At 38.4% G+C, this 27169-nt stretch overlaps 1 protein-coding gene across 1 annotated transcript in view; it reads left to right on the top strand.

Moving 5' to 3' along the window:
* LOC121949544 (metabotropic glutamate receptor 4-like) overlaps window positions 1-27169 on the top strand; it is a 237373-nt gene that overhangs the window by 109631 nt on the left and 100573 nt on the right. Inside the window, exons 3-5 of the mRNA XM_042495264.1 lie at window positions 16437-16572; window positions 16779-16933; window positions 18305-18445. Coding sequence (XP_042351198.1) covers window positions 16437-16572; window positions 16779-16933; window positions 18305-18445 — 432 coding nt within the window. The remainder of the gene's footprint in view (window positions 1-16436; window positions 16573-16778; window positions 16934-18304; window positions 18446-27169) is intronic.

Genomic DNA, 27169 nt, shown 5'->3' with positions numbered 1-27169 from the left:
GGAAACACAGGGAAGAGCAGCAAAGTGAAATTCAAAAACAGTGGGAGCCGGCTGTTAGGTAGCCTCCTCCATATGGCGCTGCGAATCTTTCCTCTTTTTAATTAACACCTTTTGAATGTAAGCAGCGGCCTCTTTTTCTACGCAGCAGAGGTCAGAGGTGCAGAAAACACTCCGTGTGGAGGAGGCCCCGGTTGTCCAGAGAGAATTAACAAGAATATCCCAGTCGTTTGAAGTCGTCTGAACATGGTTGAGCTCAGTTTGAGGGAAAAAAATGTGAAATACTCACTTGAACATAATGAGAACTAATGATTAATTCCACTGTAACAAGTGCTGATGATTAGTTAAAGCAGCATTCATTTACTTTCTTCCCCACTTTGACCACTTTGGGGCGGATCTCCAAAAGCTGAACATCACATTCTTAAATATGGCCGTTACAAAGCTGATATGGCTAACGTGTTAGCATACAGATGATTCTTTTCACCCGTTATTAATATAGTTCCCACGGTCATGGAGAACCTGGAAATATCTTGGAATTTCACAGTCACATTTTGGAATAAGTAAAAATCATTGAAGTTTAGGAAAAATAATGTAAATTTATTATGTGTAATGAAATTATTACAGCAATCTTCCATGGATAACCTTCCATGGAAGGTAACATAATGGCTCATTTATTTGTTGTAGCTGTCGATGTAATGTAACTCTGATGCGTGTTGATGTGTTTTGTTCACAATCATGAACATTTCTTCATTTTGTCTCTGCGCCCGGTTTCTCCCTTTGTGTATCTCAGCTAGCTGAAATGATTTTGAATAGAATTTCAATCTGATTTGTTAAAAAAAAACAGTCAGCAAAGTGGGCAACATTTTTTTTTTTTAAATGTGTGCTTGAAAAGTCATGGGAAAGTTTTGAATTTCTGTCGATTAAAATGCGTGGGAACCCTGAAAATGAAGTTGTATTGTGGGCCACCTGATGACTGTTACTGAGTACCCAGGCTGAAAGCGAGACGTAGATGGCGTGTAAGCGTTCTGTCATCGAGTCCACACTGACTCGGTCTTCCATAACGTCTTAGCCGTCTGTCACCAGCTGCTTCCTGGGAAGCTGAGTGGACGGCGGCGGGCTAACCTGCCTTCACTAAGCTGACAGCAGAAACTTACTGAACCGAAAAAGTTTTCATGTCGGCTCCATGGGACGAAATCAACAGTGATTTTATGTGTTGATTCACTGATTTTATTTCCCTGCCCACCACAGCGAGTGAGGGGAATTTGCCTGTAGTGAAATAGGACAAGCTCACAGAAACACTGAGACTTTATCGATAAGTGTAGATACAGTTATTAAGTTTAAAACATATACAGCAGGCTTTTTGTGAGATTTAAACAGCAGTCTATGTGGGTCTTTTTTCACTAAATGCAACAAAGCATAAAAAACGTGGGGTGTTGTGGATTGATATATTGAATTGAATGGAGGTGTGTGCTCAGTGAGACACCTAAGTGATGCTGCGTTCACAGGGAATCAGACAAATGAAAGACAGCAGACAAGATCTCATTTAAGTGGACAAAAGCAGGATGGTAAAATAAAGTGAGTCTGGAGGAGAATACAGGCAATTCTGTCCAAAATCCAAATAGTTCAACTTTTTGCCTTCATCTGCAACAGAATTTACAACTGAAACTTACATAGTGCCCTCACACAAGGTAAAACATGGGGGATCTGTGTAATTATTGAAAATTATTCACATAATTACAGAAAATATATAATAGATAAAATAAAATCACTGTATAATGACATATGTATAAAAAATGTATTCCATTCTTTGTAAACAATACAACATCGCCATCGCAACATATTGTCATTTATGTTTACTTTTACCGTCAGAAGTTTTTTCATGTTTTCGGTGCTGTCGAGGTGTTTTCCATCTGCTGTATACCGTCTGCATGATTCCATGCGAACGTAGCAAGACGAATGTCAAAAATGCTTCTGAAAACTCTTTCAGGTGGGATTGGCTGGAGGTCCAATAGTCGCTCTGCACCAACATGATTATTAGCTGCTAAATCCTACATCAGTAAAGCATCTATTTACTAACTTTGCCAGTTCATCAAGTTGCAGTGAGGTTAGTGTAAAGATGCTCAAATGCTTTGCAGAGCTGATAATTTGTCACTACGAGTGACCCTTTAAAATACATGTATTTGATCTATTGTTGACATGAAAGTATTGATGTTTTACATTATCGCATGATGGATAGTTAGCCATTACATTTATTGACATGTTGATGTAATTGTCTCGCAGAGATCAATTCTAAATGCAGAGGTTCCCACGGAGTGCTACCTCGTCCGTGTTTTGTTGCTCCATGTTGTTCTCAGCGCGATGAACCTGGAGTTACACTGGAAGGCCTTTTTTCCCCGTCATTTTTAAGGGTATCAGTGTTGCCAAAGCTTGCTTGAAAACTCAGTCAATTTGGTGGCAGTGAACTATGACACTATTACAGAGTCAATTAGGTAGGCTACAGTCTGAAGCACTCCTATTCTTAGGGCTTAGTGTGCGTGTTCAGCTCTGCCTAAGGCATTTCTGGACTCCAGTCATAGCAGAGAGGTCAAGCAGAAGTCAATTGGTTTGATTGAAACTGCTGCCCTTGCTTTAGAGGAGAGGTGAAAAATAAAATGGGACATTATGCAGCCATGTAGTTTTTTTTTGTCTTGCACTTTGAAGAAGGATTGCAATGATTGGACTGCGTCAATCCATCTGTTATTGATGTATCTGAGGTGAAATCTCAGAGGAACAGACAGATTGAGGGGTTCTGTAATTATATATATATTTTAACTTAAATTTGACATGGCAGGAACCACCTCCATGCAACATTGCTAAAATGTTGAGGCATGATTCATTCGGGCAGCATGCACCGATGTTTAAAAACATTACGGTGATTAGCTTGATGGAGGCGATACTAACTAAAGGTCACATTTTAAACGATGACAGGTTTTGCCTCCTCCACCATGGCTCGATCCAAAGCGTAAAACAAATTAGGTCATTTTGGTTCACAACAATGATGAGAGGCCAAATTTGTGTCCTCTTAAACTTTTTTTTTCTCCTGTGATCTCTAATTTTGTCTCGTAATAGAGTCAACAACAGAGATAATTAAAAAAAATCTCTCCAAAGTCTTTTTCAGTTTGGTATCAGAAAGTCAGAGCCGACAGAGAGGAGTTTTATCCCAAAGTGCTGTAACTGGCCATGCTTGTCATTCATCCAAACACCATGGATGGAGGCAGCGCTCCATTTCATTGTTTGCCAAATAACCATCAAACTAAAAGAGAAACAAAAGAAGCAATTTGACTATTTTTTCCTTTTTTGACATTTCAGTGTGGACCTCAAACTTTGAGCAAGCTGTGTGGGAAAAACAAAAAATACAACCTTTCAACACACTAAATGGCAGTTTGGCACTTTTAAGTTTTAATATGGATGTGTTGCTGTGGAGAAGTGTATCTGACTGAACATGCACTACGCTGTCATGCAATAGTGATAAGTAGTTCCAATTTATGTTAAATATAAATATGAATTAATAAAACCAACAAGGTAAATTACATTCTTGAAGTGTTCATGAGGACAGTTTGTCATATTAAGTCAGTTATGTTTGTAAAGCCCAAATTTTAAAGATCACAATTTGCCTCAGAGGGCTTTACAGCGTATGACGTAAGGAAAACGCCAAAAAAACTCACCTTTAACGGGGAAAAAATAGTAGAAACCTAAGAAAGGGCACCTGAGGAGGCTCCCCTCCTCCAGGATGGACAGTTGTTCGCGTTTAAAAATTACAGTAATATATGACAAAAAATGTCCGATGAGTATTGAGCAGATATCTACTAATGAAGTATCAAAGAAATAAATTACCTGGGTCCGGACTAGGAGGGGGCAGTATGTCTTTAAAATAATAACACAATATTTCTCAGCTATCTTGTGATACACAATTTATGTCTCGATATTTTGAAATATCCTCTAAACAACTGAAAATTACTAAAATACAAAATTATTAAATGACCTACAGTTACGAATGAAGTAGCTACTGCCATAAAATAAAAGTAACATAAATCACTGTTATACTAAAGTTTAATAAAATACACTTATTTAAATAGGTAAAATGTTAAATAAGTAAAAAAGCTGGAAACAGACTAACATCTCGCCAGTTTTTTACTATACTTTTATAACAGTATTTGCAGGTTGCATGTGCAAAAGCGAGTCTCATTACAGTGGCTAAAAAACAAGACATTTTATACCTGTTTTTGAGAAAATCATTTTAAACATTGCACGTGGAACTGCTACGTCATAGACAGGCAGGAGACGCAGTAGGAACAGAATTCTTTAAAAACTTTTCAGCAGTTTCTTCCCTTCATATCTCTTACTTATTTGGATTTTCTTTAAAAGTCGATGCAGATGTGTTTGGATTGGTGTTTTAGTGCTGCTGAGGAGGAGAGGGAAGGTAATTAGTGGCAGCACGTCACTGTATCTTGCCCGTTGAGGAGTTGATATTACCGTATTCCCCCGGATGTGTGCTCCCATCAATGCCAATCCGAGTCGGAGGCGACAAAAACCCGTGTCTGCAGAGTCATTTGACCTGGATATGAATGCCGATTGTACGCATTCTCGTTGCATTAAAAAGTCAGATTTTAGCGTGTGTTAGCGTGTTTTTTTTTGCTGTGGGAATGACGTTTGATTGAGACATTCAGGTGAGGCTGTCATAGATTAAATGTCTGAAATGTTTCCATTTACAGATACAACCAATTTAAAATGAACAGGTCAGCATGCATTTAGATGCAAATCATCATCCATGGAGCCCAACTAAGGCAGCGATTAGCATTCAACTACTGCATTGCCGAAACTTTCCAGGGAAAACTTGCATTGCAAAGTTTCTGGGCAGCGTGTGCAAGCAAATAGCAAAAATAAATAGACTTCTTTGACTGTTTGGGTCACAAAGCGAATTGAATGTATGTTGCTTACTGAACCAAACGTCCTGTATGTCGAGTGACTTGTTTGGTTCGTCCTCCACCTACAGTCAGAGTGGACGCACTGAAAGAAGATTAAAACGGAGAATGTAACGAATTGGCAATTCTTCTAATATTAGGCACACAAAATAATTATGAATAATTATTTATATATTTATAATATTTAAAAATTTATAATAATTATGAATAATTATTTTGTACTGCAATCACATAAAAAACATTCAGAGAAACAAACACCAGATGTTCACATTATAATAGTTCACTGTTCAGCGTAGCCTTTTTAACAGACAGCTCTTTTGCATAATAGATTTTATTACTTTTAGGGTTTCCATATAAAGCTGAAACTACATGTTCATTTTTGTAAATGAGGGAGTACACGACTTTGTGCATGAATAATGTGCAAAAAATGGTTGCTTTATGTTTCTTGGTGTACTCGCACTGGCTTGTTAATTCATTTCAGAGGTTTGCCGGTTTGTAAGGAGTACTGTATTTTTATAAAAGCAGAGTGACGAAAAGCTGTACAATGAGAGACAAAACACGCAACTGAAAAACATCTACTGTGCCATCAGCCTTTGGCAAATTTCACACTGACATGTCAAAAGGTCTCAAACAAGTCGTCCTTCCCACTTTGTGCTCCAGAAAATTAACCATTCTGGGACATATTTTATTTTTACTTTATTTTGAAGTCACACTGCAGCAGCAATTCAATAAAATAAAAAAATATCTGACACTTGCTGTTAAAAGGAACCTGCGCAATATGTGAAAGCAGACTAAAGTAAAAAGTTAATTAAAAACAGCAAATGCTTTTTGGTTTCGGAGAGTAAAAATCACCCGTACAGTCTAAGATATCTATTAACAAATGCTACCTTGTGTTTATTCAATTCTATAGTAATCATTGAGGCATAAAATGTGCCGTTTCTGTGTTGAGTTGCACGTTTGTAAAGCACTCATGTTATTCTGTCTTACTATATAACACCATCAAATCAACGCACCATCCAGCCAGCACCATGGGTGCAGTTTTTGGTTGGCATGGCAGCATATTGTTCCTACCACTTGTCTGATTACCTAAAATTGTTCCAACTAATTTGAAGAATTTGAATGAATTTCTATGTGTTTATATCAAATGTAATTCCCACCGGCTCTACAACTCCCTCATGTTCCCGCTGGGTGAGAAATAGTGTCTGCTGGTGTCTGCTGTGTTCCAGTCTCCTTTACATGCAGTGATATGAAATGCTTTGCCTTCTGTGATCACAACTTTATAGTATCACGGTGTCAAGCTGATTGTTCAGTGATATGAAAGAAGCAGCTGTCCTGGGCTGGCTAACTCACTACAGACCAGGTATTGTAATAGTCTTCACCTCTGAAAAAGAGCAGCGCATGCCGCTTCCCTAAACTTTTTCTCATCCAGAAAAAGTCCCAAACTGGGTTACAGTATTTGTCTGTCAGACGGTCTGTGGGGGATATCAGAGCACAGAGCAATAACTTAATGCACAGTGGACTGTAGCACAGGTGGATTTTTTTCTGAAATATTATGACTTTATTCCCAAAATCTCAGAGAAAACCGTTATGGGATATGTGTGAATGTGCAGAAAGTTTGGAACGTGAGCAGAAATCATTCTTAAACACATATGAGATGCCAAAGTTCAGGGATTTAAAGCTTGATTTAAATTAATGTGTCATTGATGTGAATAGGCACCGAACGCACATTAAAAGAAGACGATTGCCCAAACAAAAGACACAAATGAGAAGTGAAGAGTGAATGGTGTCTACATGTGTATTGACTCAGCATTAACTGAAAAAAGTTGATCTACTGAAGAATAAATATTTTAAAGACAGAATGCCTGAGAGCCTTGCTGCATTATATTCCATCATGTTTTTATATTTTTATCTGTCGCCTGGTGCCTGAATTATTTGTTTTCCATCACATAAATTCACCACAGTGCAGAAAATGAAATGTTCGGCGCTCAAAATTTCCTGAGGAAGGACCCACTGACCCCCTGCGTCATATGTGTCCCTTTTACCTCTGGAGATAACACTGCTGTCCCAGGAGCCTGTGGTGTAGATTGGAGCTAAAACTGAACTGCGGTGAAAACACGGGGAACAAATGAAAAAATATAAAGAGTACATAACATGTTGATTCATACCTTAAATGTTTTGACGTACTAAAAGGATTCCATGGAAGTATAACTTTCTTTAGCATTAGTTGATTTCTTTTTCTAACTTTTGGTCAGTGGAACAAGCTATAAAATCAACATTAACACCTTATAAGATTTTGTTCTGTCTGTTTTTAGAGCTTTTTTTGCAGCTAATAACTGCCTGCAGCGACTGAAAACTAAGCTGTGAATGTGTAAAACCAAAACAGTAAAGTTGTGAACCACAGAACAAAAACATTTAGCTGAAATAAGCTAAAATTCTTTGTAGTGCCAAGGGAAAGTGCAAAATCATGTGGTGATTGTCTGTGGGATTATTACTCATACGTGCAAGTGCAATAGTTAAAGGGATACTTTGCTGATTTTCAGTCAGCTTTGTGTCATAAGAGTATGAAGCAAATCGAGAGAGACTCAGATCAAACGGTAAAACTAAGCAGTGCTGATCAAATAAGAACCAAGATTATGTGATGCTTATTTCTCACCTACAATGTCTTAAGACACATATTTTAGCTTACTGTTTAACTGTAATACGAGATCGACTGCTACCAGCCAGCCGTGGTAATGTTTCTTGTGTTGTGCTTTAAAAAAACAGAGGCTCAAAAAAGCTGAGATCAAATGCTGAAAACTAAGCAGAAACATATTTTAACAGCCGTAGGTCATATTATTTTGGGACGAGCTGAGAAGAACTCGCTGATCTTATCCACCACTGGGAACGTTTATTGGTTCAGTGCAGTCTAGTTGTAGGTTTTCTACCGCTTGAGCAAAAGCGAATGCCACAGTCCTTTATCTCTGTTATCTCCAGGCATGTAGCACCGGTGCCAGAAGTATTTGCATCTTTCTTCTGTATAGACCACCCAGCTTAATGAAAACACCATCTTTTCAGCAGTGAAATACTGCTTTAATGAGAAAGTGGTGAGGATGTTAAAGAAAAAGGCCCATAAATACCCCCTTTTAAAACCTTCCTGGTTCCGTGCCTCCATCCAGATAGGCACCCAAAAAGTAATGACTTGTTCTTCGGCCTTTGGCTAAAGTCTCCACCAAGTTTCGTTTAAATGTGTCAGTTCTTAGAGATAGCCTGCCAAAATACAAACACGGCTGAAAACACAACCTCCCTGGCAGAGGTAAAAATGACTCAATTTAATATTGATTTTTAGTTCTCACTTATTTTCCTTGGTGGTGTTTTTCTAAGTAGCTGTTGCACTCTGACACAAACGGCATCACGCAGATATCTGTGGGACAGCCAAATAAAGACAGCTCAGCTGTGTGTGAATTTGTTTTAAATATCACCAAATGTTAAAGCATATAGTTAGTAACCTAACAGACAAACATTATTTTATAGCATGTTTTTCACCTTTCCATTTCTGAATATGTAGTATCATCCCATTTTTGTCCTCTGTTGTACATTTTAAATTCTACCTCTCTAAAATCTTTTTTTTTTCAGTCCATGACACACGTCATTGACTATACTAAAACTGGTTATTTCAATTTGTGCATGACTGGTATTGGACTTTTATATGTGCTCTCAGTTAATTTAACACAATATTTCAAGCTGAAGTCTGAGATTAACCAACTTTTGCACGCTCCAAAGGATAAAAATCAAACAGCCCTTTTAAAGTCAGAAGCACCTAGAGCTTAAAAAGAAAAAAGAAAAAAACAACGAAGAAGTCAAGATGTTGCGTTCCAACTGGTTAATTATTTACTTGAGTGGCTTCACAGACTAATCACACAAAAAGACATGTGTGGTGAACAAATAGCAGGGGAAAGATGTACAATTAGGAAAGTCAGTGGAGCAAAGACACAACAAATTGTGTTTTCAGACTTAATACTATTGTATTTCTTTGGTTTAATTGAACATGAACTGAGCGTGGACACGGCATAACAGATTAGAGTCTACAAGCAGCCACACTGATGGGGCCTCGCAGTGGCAAATACATCTTGGAAATTTATTTTGAAAAACAAATTGTTAGACAGGAATCTCTTCTCTGGCATGTCAGGCCCACATAGGCAGTTAAAGTTACACAGTATACACTTGGCAAGTAAAGGGAATAATTTGCAAGAAGAGGTTATTTCAAATCTCCTCACATATCCACAAAAACAACCTCCTGACGCAAAGCAAGCCAAAAGCAAATCTAGAAGATTCCCCTTTGTATTGTAAATGCAGCAGGAAGGTAAAACCATCACAGACAAAGTTACTTTCCAGCATCAAACAGTTTCCCAGGATCCAGTTTTCCTCTTTGAATATGTTGTCAGTTCAGTACTTAAACTCTTGCATGAACTTTTGTGACTTTTCTGCAGTTGACATTTCATTTGTGAAACCACAGTGCAGCTGCTGAGAACATTAAAATGGTGAATAGTTCATATGTGTCAGTTTAAATCTCATGTTATCCCTGTTCATATAAGATCAACATATGGTGCGATCAAATTCCTTCCTAACAGACGTCCTGGTTAATCCAGCAATAACTGATCATTATTGGTGATTTAGTGCCATCAGTATTCAGCATGAGGACATCTGTGTCTTCTTGTTTTTTTTTTTTTTTCCAGTGAATAACTTTATTCCCTGACAGAGAGGTCTTTACATAATGCATTCAAATTAGAGCAAGAACACTGTAGTTTTCACTGGAATTAAAAGCAGTCCTTTTTTTGTAAGACTGCTGCAAGGTTAGCAAGCTCACTGCTGTTGTTTTTTTGTTTTTTTTACAAGTCCTGACTTAAGCAGGAAATGACAGTATGTTCTACCGTAAATTATTACATGAAAGGCATGGAAATGGGAAATGGGCTGTTGCTAATGTAAAATACTTAGAAAATGAAGGAAGCGACACCAAATTTCCTGTTTCAATAAAAAGGCTTTTTTCGGCTCATGTGGAGTTCAGCATCCTTAAGATTTAATTCTGGACTTACAAGGAGCTGATGTCACATAATATACTGTATGCTACATGCATGATATACTTCAAATAGTGCTCATAAACACAAATATCAATGTTAATGAATTTGTGTTGATGTTTTCTGTGAGATTGTGTCGTGTGCAGACTGTTTCTCTCCAGTCTGATGGTTTATTTTAACAAATAAGTGTTCAATGTACTGAAACTTCAAGCAGTAAAGTTGAGAGTAGGTGAAAAAGGCCTTTTCATCCTTTCAGATTGCATCCATGGTTTTATTGTTACATATTTAACATATTTGCGTGATATGTTCAATTTCATAGTATTCTCATATTTAAAAATCCTGTTTTTTTCATGTTTTTTCCTGTAAAACAAAATGCCTGTGCTTACACAAGTTTGTACCAACCGATTCCAACAAATAATATCATGACATCCACCGTCAATCAATTTGCAAATTTTAGCTGCGCAGAGCTGAGATTCTAGCTTGCAAAAGCTTGGTAAATTACTGTGTCTTCATAATGCGCAAGACATTTACAGTGGACTGCTCGAGCAACTACATGGACCATACGAGGTCCTTTGTCTTTCTTTCTGATGGATGCTGCTGTCCCATCGGTGTACACCATCGCTGTCTTTTTTTGTGTATATTGCATGCCTACTTTTTAACAACCTAATCAAACTCCTTTCCACCTTAGATCCTGCCAATGGACTTATAAAACCCATCTGACAGTCCTGTCTTACTGGGAAAAAAATCTATCTCTATACTGAAAAATCAATCTTTCAGATGGATGTTTCATATGGACTTAACACAAGTTTTTTTTCCTCTTGGCAGAACAACCTGACATGAAATCACTTAGGCTTGGGACGTATGTAATGTCTTATACCTTTATACCTTCACTGGGGTACACAATATATGACGGTTTTAGTGTATTGTCCCAAACTGTCTGTTCCAACAATCATCAGCTCTGGTGGTGCCTGCTGTGCACTACATACAGTGAGTTCAGTAGAAAGAAAAGCACCTGTATTTATGACAGTATTTTAAAAAAAAATCCTTCAGGATTTCTAAATACCCTGGTATATAATAATACCGCCCATGCCTATAATCACTCTTAAAGTTGATATAATGCATTGGTAACACATTGCTGTGTAATTCCACACACAACAAACACATTATTTGGAGTCATGTCTAAAATTCAGTTTTCTCTTAGCTGTGTTTTGGTCTCTGCCAACTCTCTGGTTCAGTTAACCCCTAAATGCTCCGCTTTATTCACCAGCTGGTTGTTAACTTTGTCTGTCTCTTGTTCACTGCTGGGCCAGTAATTTACAGTGCTTTGTTTTTTTTTTTCTTTTTAATTGTTTTTTTCAGATTGCACTGTAGATACTGACTCCGTACCTTCGAGGGTTAACCATTATGAGTTTTCCCATAAACCTGTATTGTGTTATGACATATTTTCATCTTTCTGTATAGTTAGTGGCATTAATTTTAGTAAGTTTTATTTGTCTGTATTATCAGCATATTTTTAGATTTTAAACTTTTTCTTTTTTTTTTTGTTATTAAATGTGATGCTGTGTGTTGCCAAGTGGCGACCATGTTGTCTGCATTTCCAGTTCTTGTTAAGCACCAGCTTTTTCTGTTACCATAATGATGCCTTACAGTGGAAGATAGAAGAAAAAGCACAAATTGGTTCCATGGACAGGACACAACTTGCCAAACTTGCTGTAAGGTTTAACTGAAGTTGTTCTAGGTGCCCAATTTCTAAATATTAAAGTCAGTGTACAGTGCCATTCTGATAGTGGGATTAATTGCTTTGTGTTAGCAGTGGAGAACGATATCACACTTAAAATGGGTTTGTTAAGAGTTTTATGTACTCTATTTTATACCCCGGTCAGGTGCAGGAAGCACAATAGTCGCCTTTTAAACACAACACACCAAATAGGAAGAAAAATATATGTATTCAGTATTTTGGGCAAACATAGGGAAGATGCTGCACACGTCTTCCCTGCAGCTGCAAAGAGGTGGTCGAATGAGGATCTGATGCCATGAGGAGAAAGAAAGTGATTGACTGAACCTGAATGTGGCCTCTGATAAACTTACTTCTTTAAAAATATGAATCAGTTCACATTTTGACAGTGTCTCTACGTCTTTTATGTATCATCATGTCTTCTCTCAGCAGTCTAAATCTAATTGTCAGCTTATTTGTTCATGTGGGAAACATGAAAGTGTGCGGCTCTGACATAATCCGATTTTATGGTGCTGGAATCTGGTGTTCGCATAATTCACGCACAAAGGAAATGCACTGGTTGTTGATGTCTTGACTTGATCTCACACACAGTGTTTCTGTTGTTATCTGGAAGGCATCTAAATGTATATGAAACACAGAATAAGAAAACTGCTCAGCAGCTGTGGCAAAGACAGATTACATGACTGTGGCTGTCCTGACACTGCGGCGGCTATTTGTCACTATTAGTTTCCATTCATTTTAGTGAATACATTGTTAAGATAACACCGGGATGGTTCTCTGCTGTAGCATGGGAGATACTGCAAAGTGACTGCCTGGTTTACATGCTTCTCACTTATCTAAACCCATCAAACAGCTAAAATGACCGATAATAGAGTCTGTTTGAGTCAACTGAACAAGTGGGTCATCACACACAAATGGCTAAAGTGATGAAATGCTCTCACGACTGCAGTCGAGACACACACTCCCTGCAGCAGTCTACCATAAACTAAAAGATGATGAGAAGCATCCAGACAGTTAAAGTGTGATTTTAGGGATACCAAACATGTCTTCGAGGGTCAAACACGCGATGCTCTCCATGCTCAAAACCCTTAATAAATGTCCGAAAGGAAATACAAGCGTTGAAGAAATCTTTCAAAACACTGAAGCAGCCTCAAATGCTCGTTCCTAACAGCCTTGTCAGAACACGAGACTTGATAATGCTGCATTATAAACCATTAATCCATAACCCAGTCAGGTTTATTGACAAACAGTCTACAAATGCTCTAACCCAGTTTCATCTCTGAATCAGCAACACTGTTATTTTGTCATTGAACACTGTTTCCCTTAGCTAGAGGAACACTTCACCAATCTGAGCTTTGCAGTTGGGATTCTCCTACATAGCTAGCTGCATCGCTGTATCCACAAAAGATTGCAACAGAAACGTCCAGTAAAATGCCACTAAAATGGTGACAAGCGTGGATGAAATCGATGCAGTTGTACAGGTTGGTTAGGATCTATTTATACTTCCTTTACGTATGAAAATATTGTAAACATCACTGCCTCATACTCACATGCATCCTTTATGGTAGCACAAATACAGCTAATAGATGGCACCAGAGGACAGAGTCAAAAGTGTCTGACAACAACAAATAAGATGACAATGGAGCAGGTTGCAGTGATGGACCTTTTGACAGAAGCAGGGTTATAGACATTTTCGGCCTGTGAGGCCATTAAATACATTGAGAGTTCTTTTCACTGTATTACAGATCCCTTCCATTCGGCCATTTTTTATATGGCTTTCTTGTCTCTTGCCATTGTATTTCGCTTAAGCTACGCTATGCTAACCCCGCAATCTCCAGTAATGACACTCTAAATTGTACATTACTGCCCTGATTTGCTCATATCTGTGAACTATTAGAAAATACGCACAAAAACGGATGAAATGAATGCAGAGTACAGTTAGAAGACTCCATCCATGTCAGTAAACATATCTAACATTGAGCAGAAATGAGCCCTAGGTTGACCAGATGTAACATTTAAAGGGGCTGTACGCTGCATTTTGAGAATGAAGTTGCACTCCATCTCTGTGTGTTGTAATCCAAGCTTTTCTGTTCTTTGTTGTGGCAGAAAATCCGGCAGCACGTCCATGTGAGTCCCTGTATGTGTATCTGATCGGCTAGCTAATTGCCGCCAATCTGCTCATACAGCAGGTACCACTGATGACACTGTCCCAACCCACAGCGGCGGAATAGCATCGTCACAAAAGCATAGTTCTTCAGGTCATTTACACTCTTAGCTCTGTCAGCACTGTTGCTGTTGTCATTACTGTTCACGCTGTTAGCACCGTTAGCTGCTAGCCGCTGGCTCAGCCACCTCCATGTTTAGAGCTGTGAGCAGACAATGTTGGCTCAGTGTCTGAATCTTAGATATACTCTAAATGTACAGCACCTTCAAATTTACCGATTTCTTTGATCACTATGAAAAATATGTGCTCTTAGTAATCACTACCACAGCTTTTATTACTGTAAATTAGGTGCAATAAAAGCAAACTTTAACCTAACTTTTTGAGAGAAACCTGGCTAAAAGTGAGAACATCACACTGAGAGAACGAAGTAAAACAAAATAGGACTCATGACTAGTAAACAGTCTATAAATCCTAATGTTTTTTTGCATTTAATTAAGTACATTATGACACTAAACCTGGTAATGAATGTAATTCCAGCAGCAGTGCAATGTGTCCCTCTTAGTGTTAATTCAACAGGTCTGCAGATTTATAGTTTAATTTTGCTGTGAGATAGTAAATGTCTTTATTGGAAACATGGAACTCCTCAAGAGGCCAAATCAAAGTGCAAAACTATAAAAAGCTAACATGCCTGCACGGCTGAAATTGAGGGCTTTTTAATCTAGCTTCCTCTCTTTTTGTTGTAGTGATCCACATACTAAAAAGATGCAGCTTAGGTGGGGGTCATGCATTAAAAGATTTCATTTTGGGATTTGGTGGTGAGGGGTCTTGATATCCAGCTTGCCTGCTTTAATCCTGTTTTTTTTCTTATTATTATTTACAATATTTAGTCAAAACTTCCATGAGAGGAAAGAGAAACTTACAAAATCTGTTGCATGTGCACTAATTTCTTCTAAAGAAAGGAAATCTTGGACAGTGCCAGATGACAAATTTGGAGAAAATGAGTATGGCACAGACAGGCTGTGTTAATATATTTTGTCATAAACTCCCATTAGCTATTGTAGTCCTACATTCTCCCAAACCCTCACTTGTCATTACATAGCTCTCATTGCAGGATTGTTGCAGGTTTCTTTTTGCTGACAAAATTTAAAATCTTTGCATGTGTGCGGGTAGGGTCAGAAATTCTGTCTGACCTTCTCAAACTTAACGAGGTTCGGTGACAGCTGTGCAAGAGCGAGACAGTTTCATCCAACACGGGGACTCTGTCTCAGACCTCAAAACTTTTTTAGACAGCTAAATCTGGATTTTGCTGCCCCCTCATTGAGCTGGGCACCAGGCTGGAAGACCGCAGAATGACAGGAGTCCAGACCGCCACAGCTGTGCCCACCACACACACACAGGACGATAATTTACTCTACAAGCTCTTTTTTGCTGTTGTATTTCTTATCTGTGTGAGCTGCAGGTTGTTGACATGCAGCTAATGGAGAGAAATGTGTAACTTTAATTTGCAGTTAATTTTTAATCATTACATTGGTTGTTTCCTCTGATTGCTTTTTGGAGAACAACTTGTCAGGCCGTAGAGTTTATCTTTCATGTGACACTGTAAATAAACACTGACTCACTTTGGCAGAGAGTTAGTTACAAAGTTGAGCCTCCCTGACTAAACCAGTCTCCTTCTACAACAGTGATAAGTACAGTATGTAACTATAGGATCTAGAGTGCACAGTATGTACAAAGACATGTCTCTGCTTGTCCCCACTGTCCTGAGAGCTGCAGGATGCTCAGAAACAATCCTTCAGACAAACATGCCACTCTGAGACACTAAAAATCTGCCCAAAGAAATCCTGTTGGAAAAGCAGTGGAAACATTGCTTCGACTGCACAAAACACATCACATCAGCCTTCTGTGTTTTTTGCATTTCAGTCTCCTTTTGGACTCAGACTGTTGGTCATACTGTGAGTGTATAGTGGGTCTACGTGGGGATCCAGATCAAAAGCATTTACAGGGTCTCCCATGCATGACTTTTTTCAGTGCCTGTGTTAATACTGTGAACAGTCATTTAATGATCCATGTTAGCCAGCATGGTCACAACATTATGCTCCAACAGTGCAAGCTAAAATACACAGCAGCCCTGCAACACACATGCCTCAACATTTCCTGTCCCACAAATCTGCTAATCTGCAACTGAAGATAAAGAAAAGGTGTTACACAAGGAAGCAATCAAAGACAGTCACCGCTGTTTCTTTCTGTTAGAAGCCAATTATCTGTCAAAAAAGCATTTTATCATCTCAGTTTCCCAAGCGGTCCCCTTAAAACTGACAACACAAAGCCCTCGATTTCATCACCTCACCCATGAATGTTTATTTGCTCCTAATTGCATTTGAATTCAGTTCACACAACAAATATGTGAAGTGTTATTTTTGATGTTTAATTCATTGCATGTGTGGTTTCTGTGATTCTACCTGATACTGTGAAAGTATTGTTCTACAGTAAATTATCATACTGACATGTATAAACTTCCGTGTGTTTAGGAGGCGTGTGCATCTCCCAGTCTGTCAAGATTCCCCGGGAGCCCAGACAGGGAGAGTTTGACAAGGTCATCCGGCGACTCAGAGAAAACCCAAACGCAAGAGTTGTCATACTTTTTGCCAACGAAGATGATATCAGGTAAGGCCCAGTAATAGCTACATAACACTCCTTTGAAGATTAGAGAAACAGGACCGTGGCAGACGGCATGGAAACATGTGGGAACACAGCCGTTTCAGTCCGGCTCTGCCAGACCACTGTGTAATGAAATGCAGAACAAAATCAAAGTGGAGCTGGTCGGGATGCTGACCTTATCCATGGCAACATCTGTTTCCTCACCTTTGCAGGCGGCTACTCCATGCGGCTAAAAAGGCCAACCAGACGGGTCATTTCATCTGGGTGGGTTCGGACAGCTGGGGCTCAAAGATCTCTCCGGTGGTGCACCAGGAGGAGATGGCGGAGGGAGCAGTCACCATCCTGCCCAAGCGGCAGTCCATCAAAGGTAGAGAGGAGCATTGTGCATGCATCACATCTGCCTGTAAAATAAAGCCAAATGCATATTTTTATTTCATTTATTTTATTTATAAGGACAGCACGCATTAATTAACACTTCTGTAAATGTGCTGGTGTTAACCATCAGGCTGATTTTCAATTCTAGTCCTTTGGCAAGATGTTTTGAAACCTGTAAAATGATAAAATTCACAGAACAACAGCGGCAGGACACCATAAAGACAGCAACAACGGTACAAAACAGTAACACATCTACAACAACAAACAGCATTTTAGCACAAAATAGCCATGCACACAGCATGAATCAACAACATATAGCTTTTTTAGCACAAATAGCACAAATTTTCAGTGCATACGTTTACATGCACAAAATAGTCTGGTTTTTGCCCTTCTTCCAAAAAAGACAATATCCTCTGTAAGCTGTTTACATGGGAAAGAATGAATAAATATTCCACTAAAACTCCTGTTTACATGCTGCTCTGCATACTCCTACTAATGTACCCTAACATGTCGTTTATCATGTCAGAATATGGAAAAGTAGAACGGCTGGAGCCGCTTGTCATTTTGCTTTTCTGAATCAAAATAGGATTTTTTCACAGTTTCTTATAGGTGGTGGTATTGTTGGAAAACGAGAGCTCAGCCTCTCTCTTTAATTCCTTAAAACTCCTTCTTGAAAAGTCTGCACTGCGATATTTGTAAATATCCAAAAACCTGCAAATATCCATGTCTTTCAGTGTTTAAAAGTAGGCGTGTTTCTTCACCCAACCAAAATTGAGGGCTTTTCTGCATCCTTTTCTACCACAGCTTTGCAAACTGTCAGAGGGTTTGTTTGTGTCAATGTATCCATGACAACGCACAGAGCGGACCTTAAATGGATGACTGTCCGACAGCCATTTGTCACAAAATGCAGTAAAAACCCCAATTGAGAGACATTCTCTGAATTAGCTGTATAATATTTCCAAATAATGCTTTTAAAACCTGAAAAATACTGACATATCCCACGTCTTAATCGGAAAATGCTAATTTGGAAAACGGCCTAATTCAGAATATTTAAAGGGAATGTGCTGTTTACATGACCCTCATCAAATCAGAATATTGTCATATTGGGAATGACAGGGGATTATTAGTGTGCATGTGACCGTCGCCTGTGAAATATGCTTTTTGTGTGATGCAGGGCTGTCTGTATGGAATAAAAGTTGCTTTCTGATGCTTAACTTAAAATCATTTGATCATCAAAGGCTAAAAATATTCAGTCAGTTATGCTGTTGAACACATCAGAGCTGCGGCTCACACCCTGTACCAACACTGTTGTTTACACTGAGGTTCGCTGTGTCAATGACAATAAACCCATTGATCTGTCTAGGGTTTGATCGTTACTTCATCAGCCGAACGCTGGAGAACAACAGACGGAATATCTGGTTTGCTGAGTTCTGGGAGAACAACTTCAGCTGCAAACTCAGCCGTCATGCCGTGAAGAAAGGGTCCGGGCTGAAAAAGTGCACAAGTAAGACACTCTTCCTGTTGTTGGGAAAAGCTAATTAATGTTCTTTTTGTTCAAATTTTTAAGCACAGTGACAGTATCCTTCTGATGTCTTGAGGGAGGTGACACATTTGGCTCACAGTGTGTTTTGACAGCTTCGCCCACCTATAAAAATTGAAGCAGCTATACATTCAATATTCAGATTCACAGTTAATCTCACAGCTGATTTCAGAGCTGCACTATGTTTCTGCTGAGTCGTGTGTTTACCCACATGGCTATAACAAGTGAACGGCAGAGTGGGGCTGCAGGTTTAAAGCTTCAGGCTCAGTGCCCTACGTGATAAAGCTGCGGAGGGTGCAGTCTGTCGTGAGGTTGGAAAACGCAACACATTTTTATTCACATTTAAATGCTAATTAAATAGTACAACTTTTAAGATGAGGGATAAAAGAGTGTTATGTGGGGGTTTCCTTACAGATTATAAGCCCTTATCTTGATAGTTAGAACTCAATTTTTAATTAGTTCACATGAATCTACAGAAATCAGTTACTCTGCTGCACTGATAGCGGTCAATATAAAAGATGTTTCTTCCTCATGACTGCACAATAGATGGAAATGACAGTGATCATTTGGGTGCCATGATATCAGACAAGCTTATTACATGAGTGGTATGATTATCTACATTGTCAATAATTAATTCACAGGTCATTCAAAGGGTATTCAAGATGCTCCTGAAGATATTATTTAGAGAGGGCTCTCATGCTCATGGAAAACCTGGAAAATCTTTGCGATTTCCCAATTTATTATTTTCCAGGCCTGGAAAAGTCAACTGCAAATGCTGCCCCCAAAGCCAAACTTTTTCAACTTTTACTGTTTTATATGATAAGATACAAAGTTTTTCCTTTAAATTATTTTATTGCAACAAATTGTATCCAGTGGACTGCCAGTGGACTGGAAAGTAATTGATTTTATTATCATAGAAGGTTACCAAAATTTTAGCTTGTATTTGTAATATAAATAATTTACATTTTAAAAATTGATACTTGGCATTTGTGTATTGATACAATATTGTCGCACAAAAATATCATATTATGTAACACAGCAGCAACTTGTTACATCACTAGAATATGCATCAGTGTGTGGCGCTTTTTTAGCCATCATGTACGTTTCTTTATTTTCTCCTCGTGTTCTGTCTCTTCCTTTGTTTATGACAGCTCGCTGAAATCATGTTTAAGAGATTAGATGTGGAAAGTGGAAAGCAGGAAAGTACAAGACAATTATTTTTATTATTATGAGTCCTTGAAACGGTGATGGAAAAGTTTTGAAATTTTGTCCATGAAAATGTGTGGGAACCCTGTTTAGAAGGGCAAGCATCCCTTTTTTTTATGCCTGGCCGTGCATGCATATTTATACAGTCATGTAAGTAGTCATGGATAACCTGGAAAGGTCATGGAATTTCACAGTGAGCCCTGGAAAAGCAAGGTAATGCCGTTTTATGTGTATAGCACATTTTATACAACAGGGCAATTCAAAGTGCTTTACAGAGCAAAAAACTATAAACACATTTAAGACAGGAGAGTTACAATAAAAGAAAAAAGATAGAAACTGTAAAATGAATTACTAAATGATTTACAACAAAAAAGAGGTGCAAATATGAAAAGATTATTTAAAATGATTTAAAATCAAATTTTAAAAAGTTGGTAGTCACTAGTGGGTGGAGTAGGCAGTGTAAAAAGGAACATTTTCAGTTTTGACTTAAAATTGGTCAGTAGGGGTTTATCCAACATCCTGTGGGAGGTTAGACTATGTTTGTGGTGCCTGTTAAGAAAACGCTGCTTCACCATGTTTGTTCTGACCCTTGGGACGGTCAATAGGTCGGCTCCAGATGTCCTGAGGATCCTCAGAGGTTCATACGTCACAGACATTTCTGAGAAATATTTCGGTGTTCAGCTACAAAGTGATTTATACACACAGCACTTTTGAAATCCATTCTGTGGGTGAAATGTAGCCAGTGTAAGGATTTCAGAAGTGGAGTAATGTGGTCATATTTCCTAGTTTTTGTCAGGATCCCCGCAGCAGCATTCTGAATAAGCTCCAGTTGCTAAACAGCTTGTTTTGAAAGGCCGACAAACAGACCGTTGAAATAATGTAATTTACTGGAAATAAAGGCGTGGGTGAGCCTTTCAAGGTCTTGCTTTGACATTATTTCTTTGACTCTAGTAATGTTTTTTAAATAGTCGTAGGCACAGGAAGAGACAAGGAAATGAGAAAAGGTCATGGAATTAGTATAAATCCCTGAAAGTTTTGGTCAAGTCATGGCATTTTGTAATGTGTAATGAAGTTGTTACAGTAATCTTTCGTGGATAACCCCTTAGGTAATGTGACAAAACTGCAAATTTATTTTATGTAGCTGTCAACATACAGTAGCTCTACATGCATTAACAGCGCTTTGTTTATCATCATGTACATTTTCTCCCTGAGCTCCGTCTCTCCCTTCATGAATGCCAGCTCATGGAAATTATGTGTGACATGTATTATGGGGAAAAAAGGACCCTTAATACATTTGAATAAAAAGGATAGTTAAACGCACATCACATAGGTGCAAGGCTTTCAAAAAACAATACTAAACAATACAATTCATTACTCCATGCCATACAAGTTTATTGAAGAAACCATTTCGATCCTCCTCTTCTTGGAGATCTAATGTGCTTTTTGATAAAAAAAAGATGTATTGTGATATAAAGGTTTTTGATATAATGTTTTTATTGTTTGAGATAGGCTTGATGTTTTGTAATATTGTCTTGACATCACTTTTTTGTCTATGTATTTCTTCAATGTGTTTTCTGTGTAATCTATTTAATCGATTGTCAATTGTTTAACTACCCGAATGCTTGAGATGGTTAACCACACCTGCAAGCGTAGAGCGTATTGGTCTCATCTTTCCAAAAAATTTGACCTGATGAAGATCTAAGCAGGATCGAAACGTTGTCTTCAATAAACTCGTATGTCATGGAGTAAGTGTGCAGGTGTTACCTTTTTCCTTCATGAAAGTTGTTTTTTGAAAGCCTTGCACCTACGTGATGTGCGTATAACTATCCTTTTTTTTCAAATGTATTAAGGGTCCTTGAAAAGTCATGGAGAATCTTGAAAGTTTTACCATGAAAATGTGTGAGAATCATGTCCAAATTAAGCAGGCTAAAACAACTGATCCATTACGTCAATCAGCAACTACAAAGAAATTTAATTAAAAATATACTTAACAGTACAGGATGAAAACCAACTTGAAGTTATCAGGGGAACTGATGTCAACAGCTCATCCTGTGATGTGCTTTGTTAGCACATCAGCTTCACAGACTGCTACTTAAAAAAAAGCATGTTTTGTACTTTGTACTGTTTTCACCTGTGAAATATTAAAAACAAGCCTCTGGTGCTCACTGAAAGAAACTTTGTGTTAGACATCACTCACAAATCAGCAAGTGAGCAAAAGATGTTACCTTTCATTACTTGACTTGAAAATGTGCTAGCAGTAACATATATGACATGCACTAGTTTTGTCTATTCTACTTTGCTGGAGCTATACTTTTTTCATTGCCAGATTTTGAAAACAGGCCTGTGGATTATCCTGAGTAACTGGATCATGATTTCTGGAAAGAGACATTGCTGTTAACTTTTTTTTTAATGTGCTTTGAGAACCACAAGCCTAGTGCTGGGTAATTTCATTATATTTCTTCTCTTTGGCCAAAATCTCTAACACTCTGCAACTCACACCAAAATAATCTGTATTGATAAATAGCACCACAGGTAAGTGGAAAAATCTGTGAATTGTCCCTTTAAGTGCAAATGCAGCATCAACATCAGGTAATTTTTAACATATGATAAAGTAGGTCCCTAAATAGACTTCACCTGTTTGCACTAATTGTCTTTTTAGGAGCATCTGTTCAGTGTGCAGGCGCCCTTCTCTCTTGAGACTGTTTTTGTCTAAACACCTCATATTGTGTTTGGATCTGCAAACACTAACATTAAAACCACACAGTAAATTTGCCAGTTAACTTCTAAGAGTAACCTAAAAGTTTGTCAACACTCAAGTCTCCTTGACAGAGCCACAAACAACCAGAGCCACAAAACGGCGGTAAAGAGTCTTTTAACTTCACGCAGCCAGAGGTGACATGGATGACATAACTTTAAGCCCAGTAATTGGACTGTTACAGCCATACCTGTTTGAATCAGAGACCTCTGTCTTGCTCCTCTGACCTATTTTAAGAAACCAGACTTTTTATGTGCAGTCAAGAAAGTATGTTTGCTCACCTGAAGCTCATACCACAACCTGAAAGCTAAATCCAGTAATTCTAAAGCAAAAATGTATACCAAAATTCAATTCAACAAATGAAGATCATGAAAACCAGTATTGCACTATGTTACATAACACGTGGGACATACGCAGGAGGGAAAAGGAGAAGGAGACACCCTAGATAAAACTGCACACCATTACCGGACACAAAGTGGGAAAATCAGCCACTCTCGCATTCATACTATAGCAATTTTGAGCCTCTTGTCCCACTGAATAATGTGTCTTTAGGCAGAAACCACACACACAGCGGGAAATCAGGGGGAATCAAAGTAACGACCTTTTTGCTGTGAGGTGACAGTGCTAACCACTGAGCCACCACTGAGCCCTGGAGCCAGATGTGTGTTTGCACAATCTGCATGCGCTACTTTACACACAGACACTGGTGTTTAGAAACAAGAATGTGTCGTGACAGTATGTGAACAGTGATTCCACGCATGCGATGCACGATGGTTTTCTAGACTTCACTGAAAAAGAAAACATCCAAGAGGGAAAACAGTCTTTTTTTTATTTTTCTGCACATTACAGAGCAGTTTTTATGAATGTGTGCAGTAATATTATTCTTTCCTCATGTACGATCTTATAATAGTTTTCTCCATAATATACAGAAATGTTGAAATAGGAAATATGTAAATATATGAGACATATCAGATAATAAATATCAATGGCCTTATTCCAGAGTCATTTAAATCAGTTTTGTAATTGGTTAGACTAAATATGAAGACCACAGTCTCCATCCTCTGAACTGAGAATAAAATTGAATTAACACCTTTCAAAATAATTTCAACAAAAACTGTACAACATTCATAAAGGCAGTTATGGTGTATTACACTCCAGTGTAAGTGTACCCTATAAAATACCAGCTGAGTGTGCATTGGGTCCTTTTCATCCTGCTAACTTATGCTTCCTTGCTTTTTCTGTCCTCCTGTGACCCAGAAATGTTTTCCCATCTGCAATCATAAGGATGGTTCACCCTTCTTCCTTTAAAGTTTTAGTTGATAACTTTTTGACATATTGCTGAAAGTGTCACTACATAGCACTAAATGAAACAGATAATCTGTGAAAAAAAAGTGATATTTATCTGCCTACTCCTTGTAGCACTTCTCTTTTTTTTTAAAAAAAAACAAACCTTTGGCTGTTTTTTGCCCTTGATAGAATAGCTAGTTATACACGTTCTCCACCAAAAGTCATGCATGCATGTGTAAACACGCTAGACGAAGCTATAGACTGCTCTTTCCCATTGCCAATAGAGCAGAGCTGTGTACAAAGCTCTGCAGAAGTATGCCTTTCTGTGTATGTGTTTTTTTGTTTTTGTTTTTTAATCTGTCATGTTCAGGTAAACAGTAGGAAGCAGCATGGAGGCCAGTGAAAACTTTACTGTGGTTACTTCTATTTATATATTTCTTTCACATTCAGTCTGTCTTTGAAACTCAGTGCAGATTAATACGGATCTCTGTTTTAGCGCTGCACAGGTGGAGATAGACAGTAATTCGTGGCTACACGTCATTGCATCTTGCTGATTAAGGGGCTAAAATTAGTGCATTCACCCATGTGTTCTGTTCCTATCGATGCAGATTGTAGGCAGAGGTGATAAATAATTGTGAATACTGCATTCATTTGACCTGATGTGAATTCCAATTATGAACTTCCCCACAGCATTAAAAAGCCAGATGTTAGCGAGTTTTTTGTGCCTTGAAAAAGAGGCTGTTGACAGGAACGGTGAAAGAGAGAGGGAGGGTGCACACTTCTAATGGCCTCAATGCACTTAAACAACCAATCGCAGGCGGGGAGTCTCTTATGCACCTGTCAATCATGTCAATCACTGCTTGTGAACATCAGTCAAACTTCTACTGGTCAGGGACATATCATAACGTATTGTTTAGCTGCCAAATGAGGAAGTTGGTTCAGCTGGTGGGCAGTGATACTTCGTACTTCGATTAACTATTTCCAACATGGCGGCCAGGTCATAAACTCATCTCCTGTTACAGCTTAACAGAATGCTGAAATATATTTCTGAAAACATTTTTCTGTGAGAAATAGGCAGTGCAGTAACAGAATCTTGATTTATATTAGATTAGCACTGTCAAGGTTGAAAGTTTGACCACAGTTCATGAGCAATCACTGACACGATTGACAGCTGCATTACAGATTACTCAGCTCTGATTGGCTGTGGCTGCCATGCGGCCTTCTGATTCTAGCAAATACCATTAGAGGCAGTTAGAGGAGGAAGAGGAGGGACATGATTTTATAACAGACTGTCTCATGTACTTCTATCGGAATATAGTGACAGTTTCAGCAAATATGACAAAGTTATTTTCTTAAAAGATACCAACTGAAGCTTTAAATGTACCTCAAGGAGAGAGGAGGCCTTAGAGCGAGGGAACTTAGGTGTATGTGACACAGAAGTCTTTAATCAAGTGTGTTTTTTTTTAAGTTTCTTGACTTATAAATGACGCACCTCCACATGATTCTTATTTCACACAGTTCATTCTTAAAGTGCTGACTTTGTAGTGTTGGCAATAGGGATTTACAGACATAGCATCATTTAATTATAAAGTGTTGTAGTGTCACACAAAGCAGCTGTTGGATATGTGTTTCTTTTTTTCCTTTTATGATACAATCAATGCAAAGTATCTCTTTAACTTTGATACCTTAGAACCAAAGATTTCTCATTTGGTAGGTTCCTCCACCCTTACATGTCTTGCTTGTGTCCTCTGCCTGCATCTCCCATGGACAGGACTAAGACGTGAGGAAGGGAAGCTAGCGAGGGAAGCAAGGAAACACATTAACATGTGGAAATGCACCTACAGTAGATAAGATGTAGATATCTCCAGTGGACAGTAATGTGTTAACTTGCAGAGATTTTGCTGTACCCTTTATACCACAGGGAGCTTTCAATTTAATGACCCTGATTGTAATAGACCAGTCAGTGAGCAGGACTGCCTTATGGTAATTTTTGGATTTATAGCATTTTTATACCAATGTGATGAGGAACCTTGATTGTCAGGTAGTTAATTCACTGAATAACCCCCAAACAGACATCTGACATCTGTTTATCTCTTAAAGATGTCTCAATCAGGCCGCTAAAAATTATAATATGTCACATATATTTTTATTTCTATATAGAGGAAAGTTGCATATACAGACAAGAAGATAACTATTGCCCACTCCTACTGTGCATAACAGCTTAAAAGGCTGCTTTGACAATGTTGCCAGATAAAACATAGTGTTTGTGATCTGTGTCCAGTTCTAAATGGGTTTACATCCATTTATGCATAATTTTGGGAGCAATTACCATGCTCATATATTTGCTGTAATGATGTCTGTAATGACGTCCAATAGTAAGAGGGAAGGACCCCAGTGTAGAGACTCATTACTCAGGAGAATCTTGATGTTTATTTATTTATAGACTCCGAATTTAACAAAGGGAAGTCTTGGCAAAACAGTAAACAACTAAAACAGTTCTGTGGAAACACCACAGACTCACTAAAAGCACCAGAGAGAAACTTCGACTTTAACTCAAGAGGTGGGCTTCAAAACCAACAGCTGGCATCGTGTTCACAGTCCCAACACTGAGCTTGAGAGAGAACAGAGAGGGTTGTACGTACGGAGACACTCAGGTGGATAAGATAATACTGATGGATGAGTTAGTCTCGAGATTAGGCGGTGTGACCCCTGGTTACCTGCCAGTGGGAGTGCTGGCAAGAACATTGTGGAACTCTTTTGGGAGCATCAGTGACAGTTCAGAAGCGTGCCATCTGATCAGCACTCAGGATAACACTCAAAACATGTGTTTACATTTTCAGAATAACTGGGGTGTAACATATGGAACAGTGTGTGTGAAGGGGTTTAAATTTGGCATAAAGACGGCGTGTTTCTGTTTTGCGTACATCAGCTTTCGGCCTTTTTGAATCTAAAGAGAGTTTCATGCGTCTCTCCCTGGAGTCATTACACAGAAGGTTACTGGAATATTTACAAACATCTATTTTAGTTTATAAAAGCTTTAAAGTGAAAAAATGTCAAGTTCAAGAATCAGGCTTTACAATGATAATCTGCCAATGTTCTCCCCACCTAAAAATTTAAAGAATAAAGCTGTTTTTCTCTTCTGTCAAAAAATCCCATGGCCAGAAATTCAGGTGTGTTATATTATAGAGGCAAATTTGACCTTAAACCGCTAGCATCAGCAGAGATAAGGAGTGAGCTACAGAAGTCTTTCTACAGCGTGATTTATGAAACTTTCGATAAGTGTCACAGAAGTGTAAAAGTCATGTGTCATTTTTAATTTTTGCTTCAGCGAAAGGTTTTCAGTCTTTGTAACAGTTCTTTTAAACTCTGAGTCTATTTCTTTCATGTGTGGTGACACGAAGCCTAATCTGCACAGACGGCTGTTGAAATCACACAAATAT

Source organism: Plectropomus leopardus, chromosome 2, assembly GCF_008729295.1.
Source record: "Plectropomus leopardus isolate mb chromosome 2, YSFRI_Pleo_2.0, whole genome shotgun sequence".
In the NCBI taxonomy this organism is placed as follows: Eukaryota; Metazoa; Chordata; class Actinopteri; order Perciformes; family Serranidae; genus Plectropomus; species Plectropomus leopardus.
Note: the sequence above shows the minus strand (reverse complement) of the source record. Positions and strands in the feature narration are given on the sequence as shown.